Below are 15,798 nucleotides of genomic sequence, written 5' to 3' on the forward strand. Positions count from 1 at the left end.
AATGCTAGTAGGTGAAACCTGCTTTGAATTAAAATATTTTAAGATGTTTTTGTACTTAAGTTGTGAATTGTAAACTATTCCATTTTGATTTCTGGGAAATTTCTTATGCATAATTAATCCTTTTTCCTCCCTTCTGCAGAACTGGCTAGATCCTGCAAAAGAAATAAAGAGACAACTGCGAAGTGAGTATTTAAATAATCATACTTTAAAGTTATTAAGTTAAATCTTTCTATCTATCTCTTTCCATCTTTAATAAAATTTATAGGGACTCAGATTGGAATAATAAGACGGAATAGAATGTTGAGTTCTATTTTATACCATCTTAGAAGGCAATGTTAATGATATATTTGTAGAATTGTGACTGTTTATTTTGTCTTTGGCTTAGAACTCCTACCTTTCAGGAGGCTACAGATGAACATTCTTGCACATACCATTTCAGTGTTTACCAGTATAAGGCAACATCTCACCCTTTATTTCTGGGAAAGAATGAGAGGCTGTTTTTCTGCAGATTTCACTTTGGGAAGGTTTACTGTAGATAGACCTGATACTATTGCCTTGTCCATTGCATTTTGGAAGTGTGTGGTTTAATGGTAAGCATATCGGAAGCCCCAGAGGCATACAGGCACATATTCCTAGGTGCACTGGAGTGAGGATTTCAGGGGTGAAAGTCAGTCAGGACCATCTTTTCAGTTCTCTGAGTCTTTGCCTCTTGCTTGCTCCCTCCATTCCACAGCCCAAGGTACTTAAGTGCTCTTTCTGTCTGGGTTTGTGGTTAGGCCTGCTTGTTCCTGTCTTCCCACTGCCCCTTTTTTTTCACTGTGGAATCCCCAGATGACTTCCAATGCCCACTCTAACCAGCCTCAGCTCCCTTGAGGCTGTGCTCGAAAAATTGCTTTGCTTGTGATAGCTGTGCCAAGAAATATTAGCACCACAGAGAAATCTCTGATAGGGCATTTGGATACTTGGTTTACTTCAGGGTCTGTGAATGACTGAGCAGAGAAGGCAAGGAATCGTGAGTAGCTGGAATGTTTTAGACTGGAGAACAAAATGTGAAGAGTGGTAAATGCCTTATAGCCCTTCTAAGACTTTGGGCCCCAGAGCTCTCCAGGGAGAAGCTGTTTTCTTGAAAACTAACTGCAAAGTGACCTGCACTATTGATTATACATCCCTACTTATTTATTATTTCATGTCAAAACCCAGGAACAAATCTATGCTTCCCATCTTGCCCTTTCCATCTACCTCTGTCTCCGTATTTATTTTCTTTCTCACTCCTAATTGTTAGTCTTCCTATCATTTCTTTCTGTATTTTTTTTTTACATTTGAACCTTATTGCCCTCATTTTGTCTCCCTTTTTTAGACAGATATATTTATAGCCTTTATTTTTCATTAAAAAAAAATGTCTTTGGTTAGAGTTCCTGACTTGCCAATACTGAGGTGTGCCCTAGAATGTGGGACTTTTGATGCTAAAACTGGAACAGTCCTAGGCTCTCTGGCATGGTTGGCCACTCTGTCTTTTGACTATTGTTCTTGGCTTTTTTTACATTCATTTCCTCTCTCCTTTTCTCTGTTTTTAATGTATTATCTTGATGTTTTACCCATTTGTGTTTGTTTCATGATGGAAAGGAGGGGAGGAATAAGTAGATAAATTACACTGATATCATGGAAGAAACTGTACTGCAGTTGTTTCATGCTCTGTAAAGTTCAGAGTTCAGAAGATATAGATGCTTGGTTCTTCCACTTTCTTTGAAACCCAACCTGTCAGGTGACCCAGACAGAAAAAGGACAATCTTTGAAATATGATTGATGTTCCATTGAGTTGATGCCTATTTTGGGTCTCATTTGATTATGTGTGTATCACTATTTTAGAGTCATAGATATTACTTGTTGGTAATCTTTTGAAAGAAAACTTTCAAAAAGTTTCAAAATTTTTGAAAGAAACTTTCCAGAAAAAGTCTTTGGAAAACTTTTAGAGTGTAAGACTTGTCCTGATTATGAATCATGTTCCTATGTTGATTATTTATTGACCTCTTTCTTCCTGTGTTAAGATGGGCGAAAGAACTCTTCTTTCAACTTGTTCTATTAGCCCAGTCTCTATGATGATTTTATTGTTCCTTTACAGTTAACAGGCTGTTTGAAAAGATAAATATTAATCTTTGGGTTACTTTTGACAACCAAAAACTTATTGATTCTTATTTAAATTTTACCTTTAAAAAAATCTTTTTCTCCATGGGTGTGGCCGCGTGGCGAGGGAGGCTTAGGCAGGAAAATTGAAAGTTCAAAGCCAGCCTCAGCAAAATTGAGGCGCTAAGCAACTCACCAAAACCCTGTCTCTAAATAAAATACAAAATAGGGCTGGGGATGTAGCTCAGTGGTCGAATATCCCTGAGTTTAATCTCTGGCTATCCCCCCAAAACAAAAGCAAAAATAAACAAACTTTATTTTCTCAAATGTATACAAAGAAGCCTATATATGTAAGGCCTATAGGTGACTAATATATATAAATAATCCATAATTAGCTGAACTGTATATGTGTAGCTAGTAAAACCAGAGTAATTCATAGTTGAATTAAAATTTAACTTAATTTATTATTGGTGATTTTCAGGTTTTCTTACCATAAAATATAATTATATGAGGTTATATATATATGTTAATTGAATTGATTTGGCCATTCCACAATGTACATACATTTCAAATATATTGTACACCATAGAAATGTACAATTTTTTCAATTAAAATAAATTGAGTATTCATGGGTTTTGGAAGTATATCCTCAAATATAAGTTTAATAGAAACATGCCTGTAGTCATATCCAGGCAAGCATATGCTAATGTTAATACCCAGAAAACAAATAAACAAGGGACTATTAAGAAAAGATAATCCAGTGATGACTTTGCTTGATTATGGATTAGCAGTCACCTCAGAAAAGTGCATGTGCATAATGTGTGGACTGTGTTTGACACAGCGCTATAGGCATTGGAACATCATGTTTCTTCATATTTATGAAGATTGTATTAATTTACCGTGTTTTAAATGTGTAAAGCAGAACTGAAATCTGTTTCTGGAGTTCAGCAGGATTGATTTTATTAGTGGAATAACGATGTATTGAGCCAAAATCTAACAGAAGTAACGTATATATGTAGTAGCCATTGAGTGAGAGAGAAGATAATGTGCTAATGATGACAGAGGACAATAGAATATGTTGAACAAGAGAATGGAATTCAAAAAATTTTCAAGTCCATAAATTAAAGGTCCTTTGAGGGCCTCAAATAAATTATACACAGAGAGAAAACTTTTTCCTGTTTTTGTTGGAAAATGCTATGATCCTGGAGCTGAATTGTACATTCAGGCTAGTGGAATTAATTTGGGTCATTTTAGGAAGAAAATATCTGCCTTCTCCCTTTTCCCTTTTATTGCTCCTGATCAAACCAAAACGTGATATAGCAAAATATAAATTAATGTGTAAATAGCAATGTTTTTACTTTTAGTAACTTTCATGATATAGTTGTTTGACAAGCATTCTTTTTTTTTTTTCCTTCTTTTGATACTGGTGATGGAACCCAGGGGCACTTTACCACTGAACTATATCTCCAGTGCTTTTTATTTTTTATTCTTGAGACAGGATCTCACTGAGTTCCTGACAGTCTTACCAAGTTACTGAGCATAGCCTAGAAGTTGCGATCCTCCTACCTCAGCCTCCCAAGTGGCTGGGATTATAGGCATGTACTGTTGTGCTTGGCAACACACTCAATCTTTATGGCCCAGTGTATGTTATATAAAAATATGTGCTTACTCTACAAAAACTGAGAAATAATTTTATTCTCTTAAAGTATTTCACCGTTTACCATGCTTTCCCTTTCTTGGGATCTCTTTGAACACTTCCTTTAAATCTTTAATCATTTCCTGAATAGTTGTTGTGATTGCTTCTACTCCTTTCCCCCCCAACAATGTAGGGAAACTGCCCTCCCCCCCTTCTAAGTGGATGGAGAGTATTTTGCTGCTGAAGATCCTCTGGTTAAAACAGATTTCATCTCAGAACTATTACATGGAGGTTATATTTAATTATTTATGTAATGGATCACCATATACAACATTTGTTGATATACTAATAAACACTTATGAGAAAGTGAACTTATTCTTTAATAGTGGTTTATTTATATAATTGATTTTTGTTTTATTTTTTGTTTCATTTTGGTTTTATAAATGATATTCTTCTAAACAATTCTACAAATTGATTTATACTGAAATGAGTCTGTGCTGTATCATCTTAAATAGTTATCCTCGTATTTGGGTAAATAACCGTGGTGTTTAATAATTGCAGATCTTCCTTGGCTGTTTACTTTTAATGTGAAATTTTATCCTCCTGATCCTTCTCAGTTGACTGAAGATATCACCAGGTATTTTATATTTGCATATTAAAATGAATCTGAGAGCTGTCCTTTATTTCTGTGCTCTGTGGAATCATGGTAGTAATCTCAGGATTGAACATTAAAGCAAAGTTTTAGTAAGTTGGGTTTTAGAAATTTTCTTGGAAATGGGTCCTTTCCTAAATAGTTTTGAAATGTTGCCAGTTGCAAAAATCGTGTTTACTTCTCTTTAGTTCTCCCTTTTAAGTAATAAAATACTTTTAAAAATGGTATTGCTGGCAACTTTGTTTGTAATTTAAATATATGTTCTTCCAGTCCACATAATCTCTGAATGGTTTTCTTGGCCTCCTCAAAAGCTACCCCACCTTCTAAATGTTAAAGACCTAATCACTTTTAGACTGCCAGGCCCCAAGTTAGGGAAGCGTCTGATCTCAGCTGTGCCCCTGAGGCCTTCAGTTAGCACAACAGATTCTATTATATGCTTTTACAAAGACACTGATGTTCAGTATTTTAGATTTTAATACTGAGGTGGTTTTTATTATATGAGCCTGTGTACTTCTCTCTTATTATAAAGATGATATAAGGGTAAATGAATGAAATTATTTTAAAAAGTCAGTTGAACTGGTAGTTTTGTTTGTCCTCCTACCTCCCCTATTTCCCTGCCCCAGATAGAACTAACAGTATGTAAAGGCAATCGCCATTTTCTTTCCATTTCCTTGAAGATTATGTGGACTATAAGAACATATGCTTAAATTGCAAGTAAAGGGTCATTCAAGAGCAAGAGAACATTTACTGATCCTGAGAGTGGCATCTAAGGACAGTGAATCAGCAAGTGCCTTGACATCTTAGCCCTGCTAGATTGGTAGTAAATGATGAAGTTTCTTAGGTTTGTTAAGAATAGTGTAAAGGGCTGGACACACGCTGATGCAGGAAGATCACAAGTTCAAAGCCAGCTTTGGCAACTTAGTGAGACCCTGTCTGGAAATAAAAAGTAAAAGAGGACTGGGGATGTGGCTTGGTCATTAAGTGCCCAGGGTTCAACCCCCCACTATCGCCCCCTGCAAATAAGTATAAAGGGATGATTCTTATATATTTTTAAAAAGGTTATTTACATGGCTAAGGAAAATTGTATAGCATTTGTACTATTTAGAAAACAAGAGGGTCTTAGTGAAAGACTGCTTATCTCTCTGGGTTCTGTGCCTTTGATGTTCTCTGCTAGCCTAGTTTTTTATTGTTGTTGTTGAACATCAAGTTGTATAGATGCTTAAAATGTGTAGTATCCATGTGAGGTAGGAATGGTGGAAGTTTCTTTTCTATGTTACAAAAATAACAGGCCTTTTCTTCATTTTGTATTACTTGTTGCTGAATAGGAATGTACCAGTATACCAAATTAATTACTATTAATTTAGTTCTGATAAAAGTAGCTTTAGCTAGTAAATAATAAATAGTAGCTTCTGTAATTGCACAGCAAGCTGCTTGAAGCATTAACCTGGATAGGTTGGTGTGTGTAGGGTACAGAAGCTTCACTGCAGGGGAGTGCCTTTGAAGAATGTACATAATGCGACTTTGGGACCCAAACTGTACACTCCTTTTTGCGGTAATTTGTTTGAGGGATGATAATCCTTTGGTGATTGTAACTTCATTACTTTGGGTTTACATATAAATTGGGTTTAAACATTTCTCCCTGTCTGGTGGGAGGAATAATAGAATCTTCTGTGCTAGCTCTTGCTGATTTTTATTTGAAGTTTTTAGGACTTAAGACTTTAAAAACAGAGGAAAGGACCAGTGTGAAAAGTAGTGACAATAATATAAAAAGAAGCAGCAGGATGAAATCTTTGTGTTAAGGTCTCAAAGTACCACAAAATGTGTAGAACTAGCTCTGTGTATTACTGATTAAGAATTTGAGGGTAACCTGGTATCATAGTTTAAGATTTAGTTTTCTAAAGTAGGTGCAGTTGTGATCATATTTTCTATAGGTCAAGGAAACATAATCATCCTTAAAAAGAGAACTTACACAATGAATAAAAATACTCAGACTGCAGGACTAATGAGAAGACTTTTTATTTTCAGGAAATTATTGAGTACTTGATTTGCTAACTGTGGGACCACAATGATGATCTATCCCTGCCCAGTGGTAGATTTGGGTGGCAATTCAGGTGTAACTGAACTGGAACTGTGTGGTGTGGGATGTGGTCTCTGACTCATGAACAGATACCTGCCCAGAAGCCACCACTCCTGAACCTGTCAGGTAGAACTTAGGAAGAGTCTTGGACTCTAAAACCTGGCCAGGCAAACATGATCACAGAAAAAAGGTAGCCAGTAGCCAGCAGGAATGATAGTCTCTTAAAAAAAAAAAAAATCTTCAAGAATGAGGGCCCTGCCATCTATTTCAGAGGGCTCAATGGTGAGGTGACCTTAGCAAGAGGTGAAATTTGAGAGGAGAAATCCAGTTTTATGATCTCACCAAAAGGAATTGATAGCGGGGCTGAAAAGAAGAAAGATCCCCATAAAATAGGTATCACATGTTTTTTCATGTTAATTTAGTGGAAAGCAAAGATTCTCTTATAACTGTGTAGTAAGCCACTTGAAGCATTAGAATTGCTCTTGTTATTATAACTATTAGTTATTGATTCAGGCACCATGCCAAGTATTTTCTTTATAATATTTAATTTTTACCCTCACTTTCAAAGGAAGGTAGAGTTTGTCCCATTTTATAAGCAGCAGATTAGCTCAAGGTCACATGAAGTCAGCTATCTGACTTACTGGGCTAGCTGCTTCTAAATGAGTGGTCAAGTAAGGGCTTCAAACTAGATTTAATTATAATTGATATTAAAGGCATCTCAGGAAAAAAGGAATATGAGATATTAATAGGAAATGGGTAGAGATGGTCAAGAGTGGGTGAAATTAGCTTTTCTTGCAAATACTAGACTGCAGCGATTTTTTTTTTTTTGATATTGCATTAATCTTTACAACTTTTAGGAAGTGTGCTCATTTTTATTACAGTTTTAAATCCAAGGAGACAGTTGAAGTGATTGAATTTTTAACTTTATTGTAGTAGTTATTGTAAACTTACCAGAATTTACCAGAACAGCCGTTCAGAATTTTTCTTCTCTTAATTAGACTTCCATAAATAAGTTAAATATTTAGAAGTCCGAAGAGCAAGGTGAGGCTTTTTATCAGAGAGGACTATTTGTGCTGTGGATATGAATATAATGTATATAGTATATATTTATTTTCAAAGAAATAGTAGAATTTAAGGAATTATGAGTGCTTCAGGGTTAACTAGTTATTCTTCTGTGACCCTTTGCTCTTCTTCACAGATACTTTTTGTGCCTTCAGCTTCGAAAAGACATTGCCTCTGGCCGCCTGCCCTGCTCATTTGTGACTCATGCCCTCCTGGGCTCCTACACATTGCAGGCTGAGCTTGGAGACTATGACCCAAAAGAGCACAGCAGTATTGACCTCAGTGACTTCCAGTTTGCCCCTACACAGACTAAGGAACTGGAAGAGAAGGTGGCAGAGCTGCATAAAACCCACAGGTCTGTAGTTATCTCCTTGCTAGAGAGAGATTGGCCATGGTAGATTTAAATAGTTTGTCTTTGTAACCCTGGCTGGTTATTTGAGCATGGTTTCTGGGATTATCCAGTTTTTCCTTTTGGAGCGTCACCCAGACCCATCAAGACAACCTGTAACCTTTGAGATATTCTTTCAGTGTTTTTATGACTATATAATATGAGAGTTGTGTACATGAAACTAAATTGCCTTTATTTTTGGTAAAAATGTACTTTTCCATGTGACATTTTCTTGTCTCTTTCCCCAGTTTTATCCCTTAGCATATGTACAGGAAGCAAATATACCCACATATTGTTGGCATTTACATTTCTTCCCTTTCAATTATTTTTATTACTGTATTTGATAAGAAAGCCCGGGGAATAATGAGTCCTTGGGGTTTGAGTAAAAGTGTGGGTGATGATGGATGTAGGAATAGTAACTGAAGGTGTACCATGATTCCATGATCCACAGATGTCGCCCTTTAATTTAAGTAAGGATTACTTAACTTAATAGCATATACATTTGGAGTAAGAATATATATGTGCAAAAAGACAATGGCTATTTACACTAGTTTTTATAACTGTAGCTATAAAATTATAAATTGTTTTATGTTGTAAAACTAGTTTTAAAATTGTGAGTGAAATAATTTGAAAGGAACTTTAAGAGACTGAGAAGTTTTAAATGGGCCACATTCATGACTTTGCTTCAAAAAAATGATAGAGTATTTGACTCTAAATATTTTCTTGTGAATTTTATTTGCATTCTATTCAATAGACAATAGAGTACCAGGTACTAAAATGCCATGGGTAATATGAAGACTCATGGGACCTAGTTTTGTCTGCCAGAAGCTTAAAACTTGTTTAGTTGGGGAAATAGGATGGAATGGAAATAATTTTGGAATGAAAATAATATTAGTGTGGACAGAATATGATGTGTTATTTATCATAGGTATAAAGTCAAATACAAGTAATTCTGGTCTGTCTTATGATTAAGTCTAGCAAAATTAAACTGAGGAATTAAAAATAGTCTATTCACTATATTTTATTCTCAGTTAACTTATGTTGTGCCTGTTATTCCTAGAGCTTTTTCCCTTAGTGGAAATAATCAAAAGCATCATTTTAAGATAAAAAGGACAAGGATGGACATATGCCTCCTTGCAGACAGTCAGTTAAGATTAGAAAATCTTGAGGAAATGCTAGAGATTCAGAGATGAATCTCCTTACCTGTTCCCCACGTCTCGGCAAATTTAGCTGCATTACTGCCTCTAACCCAAACACTCCAAGATCACACATCCTTTCCCCCATTTTGAATGCATTTATTTTTCATCTACCAGTAAGACAATGCTGTTTCTTTTCATTCTTAGGGGGTTATCTCCAGCACAAGCTGATTCTCAGTTCTTAGAAAATGCAAAGAGGCTTTCCATGTACGGTGTTGATCTACATCATGCCAAGGTAAATGCATTGAGGAGTAGCTTTACTGCAGTCTATTAACTGAAATTTTGAAAAGGTTCCAGTGTTAGAATAGTCTAGCTTGCTTTGGAAAGAGGCTATTATATTATATTAGCCTTCACTTCAGGGTCTTTGTAATGTTTCTTTGGTGATTAATTATGAGGTTCATGGTTGTGGGAGACATTGTTTATTCTCCTGTATTTTCTTCTTTTCCTTGTCTTTCATTAGTACCCTTTCATTGATACTTACCATAAGACTCACTTTGTCAGCCTTTCCACCCTTGTCCTCTTACCCTGGTTAGTCTGAGTCAATTTTTGCTAGTCCAGATGCTGCACTATTGCAGCTTCCTCTCTTTTCTGTTTAGGAAGGAGTGTGCAATTCTTAGCAAGTATGAAAGGGCAAAAGCAGAACAGCTATGACTGCCTTCCAGAAAGCTCCTGGGTTGTGAAGGAGACCTCCTAGATTTGGGATTTTCCCTGTGTGAAAATAAAGTGGGAGGCTCCAGGTGATGAAAAACCTTCAGTCTAATTTCAGAGGTAATAAAAGAATGGAATAATAGAGACAGGTGATAGGATAAGGTGAGTTAGTAACAGGTAACAAATATTACCTACTTCTTGATTCCAGCTTAGATGATCACACAGTGATGAGAATTTAGGAGGAGAATGATAGACAAAGTCAAAGACAAGTTTGGTTTTGCAAAATATATACATTCAATACACTGAGAGAGAGAACCTCTGGTTGCCTGCTTTTAAAGGATCCTGCCAATCTCTAGATGTACCATAGAAAGACCAGATTACATGATTTGAGAAATCTCCAGAAAAGCTCCTACTCAAATATAACTTTTCTCCCTGGGCTTCAAATTTGTAATTCTTACTTTTTTGTTATTAATCATACTTTATATTTGCAAGGCACTCTTTTGTCCTCAGCAACTTCCTTTATTTTAAAAGTATTTTTTCTTATCAAAAAAGCAATATGGGGTTGGGGTATGGCTCAGTGGTAGAGTGCTCACCTAGCACCGGCGAGGCCCTGGGTTTGATCCTTAGCGCCACATAAAAATAAGTAAATAAAATAAAGGTATTGTGTCCCACTGTAACTAAAAAATTAAAAATATTTTAAAAAGCAATACATGTTTATCACAGAAAATAGAGGCAATCAGAAGAAAATAAAAATCACTTAAATCTCTTTATGCAGGAATAAGCAGGTAGGTTTTGATACATTTTATTTTTTTCATCTCTGAATAGTTGAATTCTCATGCTTTTTAAAAATGGAATCATATTACAAGTTTCACTTTTTTCAGAGTTTTTTTTTTTTTTTTTTTTAGTTGGATACAATATTTTATGTGGTGCTGAGGATTGAACCCAGGGCCTCATGCATACTAAGCGAGCGCTCTACCACTGAGCCACAACCCCAGCCCCTGGTTTTTTTTTTTTTTTTTTTAAACTGCATAAAGACATTTTTTTTCCTATTAGTGAATAGACACTGACAGTATCAATTTTAACTGGTAGATGCTGTATTCCTTTAATTTAAAAAAGCATTTGCACACATACTAACTTAAAATTTGAATGTATTTATTTTTATAACTATATAAAACACATTGAAGAGAATGATTTACCCAAAGTCATATATTTTTAAGCAGTCCCTTTGCCTGATACCTTTTGATAAATCCTACTAGAAGATGAAATTCAGCCTTCTAGTGCTTGAGTGTGTTTTGCCTTATTTTCTATATGGTGAGGATAGGCTGGAGGTTAGACAAGAAACAGCAATAAGGGAGGTAGGAGAGAATATGTTTGGGACCAGATAGATACCCCACCTCGCTGGCACATCTGCTTTTTTGAAACTTGTTACTCTTGCCATATTTCTTTCTCTTTTTTTCTAGTGCTGAGGATTGAGCATGGCTTCATGCATGGTAGGCAAGCACTCTACAACTGAGCTACAACACCCGCTATATAATTCTTATATCTCTTTTTTTTTTACTCTGTGGATCATTAGTTAGAAGTTGATTCATAGATGGCAGTACTATAGGGTTTTAGGATTCTTGTTTCTCAGTGCTGTATCTTAGAAAAGTACAAAGGTCGCATACTCTATTACAAGTATGATGGCAGTTTTTGCTAATGTAGTTAGTTAGGAGCAGAATGCTGTTAAAAAAAATCTAGAGTACTATTTGTATCATTTATTCATTCTGTTTATCATTTCTTAGACTCCTTTAATAATATTTGATAAACATGATTTGTGACTCATGGAAGAGAATAGATGTAACAGTTTAAAGGAACTTTTCATGTAGATTAAAGTTTTGTACTTTTCTAAAATATTTCTTGCTGCATTGAGATAAGATTTTGTTTCTTTTTTATTTTAAGAGTTCTTAATGGCACACTCAAATTGGGATAAGTTGAAGAGTGTTGACTAGAGGATTCTTGACAAAGGGGAGTGGAAACCACAAGAGTGCTATTATAATCCCTCAGCTGTTAATAGCAACATATATATATATATATATATATATATATATATATATATATATATATATATATATATATATTTTATTTGTGGTGCTGGAGATTGACCCCAGGGCCATTAATATGCTAGGCAAGCACTGTATCACTGAGCTATACCCTCAACCCAACAGCATCCTTCTTGATCCTGTAGGTCCAAAGGGGACAGGGCAAAGAGTGGTTACCAAAATCCAGAAGGAGTGATGTGTCTGGAGGAGGCTGTCTTTAGAGGAGCCCTCATAGAGGGATACAGCCAGCTTCATGTGACCACACAGGGAGGGGATCTGGTTATAAAATCCCAGACTTCCCTGAACTTTGCAATAACTCATCATAACCTGAATCTACTAGACATGGGATCCTATTGGTGTCCTTATGGAGAAGCTTCTTAAAGGAGCAATGAACAAGGCAGGGAGGTTGCTCCTTTTTATTCAGTCTTTTTTTTTTTGACTTGGTTGCTGAGTGGTATAACTCAGACCTGGAGGATTTAGACATGCTTTTTTTCCTTTTCATTTTATTCCTTTTCTCTCTAATTTCTATTCACACAAATAATTACTGATCATTCTAAAACAATAAGTAAAACAACCAAAAATCAACCCATTTACTTGAATAAGGGTGGTGTTTATTTTTAAGCCAGATAAAATAGCTTCCTTGTCCTATCTGAAGATTGCTACAGACCAGAGATGGCTTTGTTCAGTGTTTCAAATGAGGGTTGCTCCGGGTTGTGGTGAGAACATGCTATCTTAGGCCATCTCTCGCCTTGCTCCCTCTGGCCATGGGCAGTGAAGTTTTTGGCAAACACACCCTTTGGGTCTGGGGCCAAGTAGCTTGGGCACCTGGGCCTAATTCACTGCAGCTTTTTATGCTTTATTCCTAGAGAGTTATGGCTGCCAGGGTAAGTACAAGTAAAGCATCATATAAGTTAATTTCTTTTTTTTACAGTCTGTTCTATATGGTGAGGATAGGCTGGAAGTTAGCCAAGAAACAGCAATAAGGGAGGTAGGAGAGAATGTGTTTGGGACCAGATAGATAACCCACCTCTGTTCAGGTTGGTCTCACATAACTTTATTTTGTGCTTGTATATCAGTTTCAAGAGTCACAGCAGATAAAGAAATTACATCAGTTGCCTAGTACTATACTTTTATTTTAAAATATTTTCTATGGGCTGGGATGTGGCTCAAGCGGTAGCGCGCTTGCCTGGCATGTGTGCGGCCCGGGTTCGATCCTCAGCACCACATACAAAGATGTTGTGTCCGCCGATAACTAAAAAGTAAATATTGAAATTCTTTCTCTCTCTCTCTCCCTCCCTCTCTCACTCTTTAAAAAAATATTTTCTAATATAAATTGTGTTTTATTCTTAGTATGAGAGTCAAAATGTTAAGCTTTTCATGAATTGGGATGTAGGCTAAATATGATAATTGTCCCAGCTTTTTTTGTGAGAATTTGTTCCAACTTGTTAATGATTTCTGAAAATGTGAATACCTCTGAAAAATACATGCCAGTTTTACATATCTTGAATGTGATCCCCTTCAGGATAAACCGTGATGTGTGAATTTTGAATATTGTGCACATTAGGTCTTCAGCACTACTTGAAGTATGAGGAAACTGTTTTTCACTTTTGTCTAAGTTTGTTTTAAAAAAATCTTTCAGGCTCGAGATGATTTTACATTGTCATATATTTCAAATTAAAGATCTGGGGAAAAGAAAAGAAGTTCAAGAGTCTGCAGTCCTCTGAAATATGCTCGTCAAAGGAGTGCTAAATGAGAACTGGATGCTGTCAGCACTTATAAGTTATTGAAAAATAGCTTGAAAGAATTCGGAGATTTCTGTTTCAATGCTGTCAGACTAGAGGAGAAGTTTCTATGAGGGTTTGCTGTTTTGCCAAGTTTAGTCATAATTTTAACAGCTATTGGCTAGCATTATTCATCTGAGATAAAGTTGAAAGTTGCCTAAAGTCAAATGGCTGAGCATACCTTAGGAAGGCCAACAGACTGACCTGAGGGCTGGAGTATCCTCCAGGGAACATATTATATCATCCGGATCTTCAAGATATCTAAAGCTACTTCTGTTTCCCTTCTTTCCTGTTAGCTCTTCATAGAGCTTGAGAATGTATGGATTAGGCCTTTTGAAGAATCCTGTGTTCTATAATCATGTTGTAATATTTCTTTGGCAAAGCAAACCTGAATCCTAAAGATGAAGATTTAAAATATACATGTGTTCTCTTAATTTATGTACCTGCACTAACATTTTAAATAGAAACCTGTTAAGTTGGCATTCCTGATCATGGTTTGAGAGGGGCTAGTCAGCCCCCTGATCTGTATAACTATTGTAGTTCTAATTTTGGTCACATGAATTATGCTTGGCAGGACTCAGAAGGCGTGGACATCAAGCTAGGTGTGTGCGCTAATGGGCTCCTCATTTATAAAGATAGACTGAGAATCAATCGTTTTGCTTGGCCGAAGATCCTAAAAATTTCTTATAAGCGCAGTAACTTCTACATTAAAGTTAGGCCAGCAGAGGTAAGTAATGTCCTTGTCATATCGAATCAGTTATCAGTGTTTCCTTTAATTAAAAAGAGCTAAATAAATTATTTTTCACAAAGTCATGAGGATAAGAAATATTCTTTATTCTTCTATGGTAAAATGGTCAGGGCTTCTTGATAAATCTGTATAAGCATGTTCCTCTAGTTAAATGGATTCAACCACCATGTCTTGCACAGCAAGAAAAAGTAATATATGTCTGGCACATAGTAGGAACTCATTTCTTCTTTTTGAATCAGTTAAGTGGTGGAGTAAGTAGAAAGGTGGAAAAATGCATTTTAGTGGACATTAAGAGTAGCGTGTATGTGAGTAGTAGATACTTGCTTGTCATAGAAAATAGTATTGCAATCTATGAAAAATTCATTTTGTCTGTTATTAGATATATATGCCTTTCTGAAGAAGAATTCCTACAGAAACAACTAAATCCACGTTTATCAGTAGCTTCTAGTCAGAGCTTAAGGAGATATGCTAATTCATTTTATGGATTTGTTCCAGCTGGAGCAGTTTGAGAGCACCATTGGGTTTAAACTGCCAAACCATCGAGCAGCAAAGAGGCTATGGAAAGTGTGTGTGGAGCATCATACTTTCTACAGGTAACTTAAAGAAGTCACTTTGGAATTGCTATTGGTGCCCTCCATGGATCAGGAAGTGGTAGTGGCTAGTATAGCAGATGCATCAACCCCTGCCTTAGGGTTCTTTGCTTTCCTTGGTGCCGCATCTCATCTGTCACATGTAGTCTATTCCCCTGTCCTTTTCTGTTGCCTAAGGCTATGCTGTGATCTGTCTTTGCAGTTGCCCAAAACTTTACCCTTTCCTTCCATAACCACCATACTACTCCCTGCCTGCTGCTGTTCATTCCGCTATCACTCATCTTAGGTTTGATTTAGATGTTGTCATCAGCTCCCTCACTTCACCTCTTGCCCAAACCAGCCTGCACTCTGTGGTCTGTCCCTTAGGCAATATTTTCAAGAGTGCTATAACCTCTGCCCTCTTTCAATATCCAGTTTCCTAAGCTGGTACTGGATTAGTTCTGTGTACCCATTAATTCCCACCTTACCACTTCTGTACCTGTGCTGTTAAGTGCCATCTTAAGTTGAACAACTAGGGTGATACAAGGAGCTCTTCATTATAACAGAACACATCTCTGTGGATCAATGCTATTACAGATAAATAATTTCTCACATTAGTTGGATTCTCAGTGCTCCTAAACAATCAGTCTTTTCATGCCTTTTGACATCCCCAATATTACTATTCTTCTAGAGTCCCCAGGCTCACTTGCCTTTTCCCTCAGGTACTCCCCATTGTGTTGTGTGCTTAGAGTAGAAATTTAAGTCATGAGCACCTTTTCTTCTGCACTTTTTCTTGTAATTAGGAATTATTTCCCTTCCCCGCATTCATTGTTTTACTCCTT

The 15,798-nt window shown here is 36.3% G+C and overlaps 1 protein-coding gene across 14 annotated transcripts in view; it reads left to right on the top strand.

The window, feature by feature from the left end:
• The window catches only part of Epb41l2 (erythrocyte membrane protein band 4.1 like 2), a 191,777-nt gene that overhangs the window by 120,433 nt on the left and 55,546 nt on the right, over positions 1 to 15,798 (top strand). For all 14 annotated transcript variants that reach the window (XM_071613018.1, XM_071613017.1, XM_071613028.1 and 11 more), the window contains 6 exons: positions 140 to 182; positions 4,319 to 4,394; positions 7,685 to 7,903; positions 9,280 to 9,367; positions 14,214 to 14,366; positions 14,883 to 14,980. In XM_071613018.1, the coding sequence (XP_071469119.1) occupies positions 140 to 182; positions 4,319 to 4,394; positions 7,685 to 7,903; positions 9,280 to 9,367; positions 14,214 to 14,366; positions 14,883 to 14,980 (677 nt within the window). The remainder of the gene's footprint in view (positions 1 to 139; positions 183 to 4,318; positions 4,395 to 7,684; positions 7,904 to 9,279; positions 9,368 to 14,213; positions 14,367 to 14,882; positions 14,981 to 15,798) is intronic.

Source organism: Marmota flaviventris, chromosome 6, assembly GCF_047511675.1.
Source record: "Marmota flaviventris isolate mMarFla1 chromosome 6, mMarFla1.hap1, whole genome shotgun sequence".
NCBI lineage: Eukaryota > Metazoa > Chordata > Mammalia > Rodentia > Sciuridae > Marmota > Marmota flaviventris.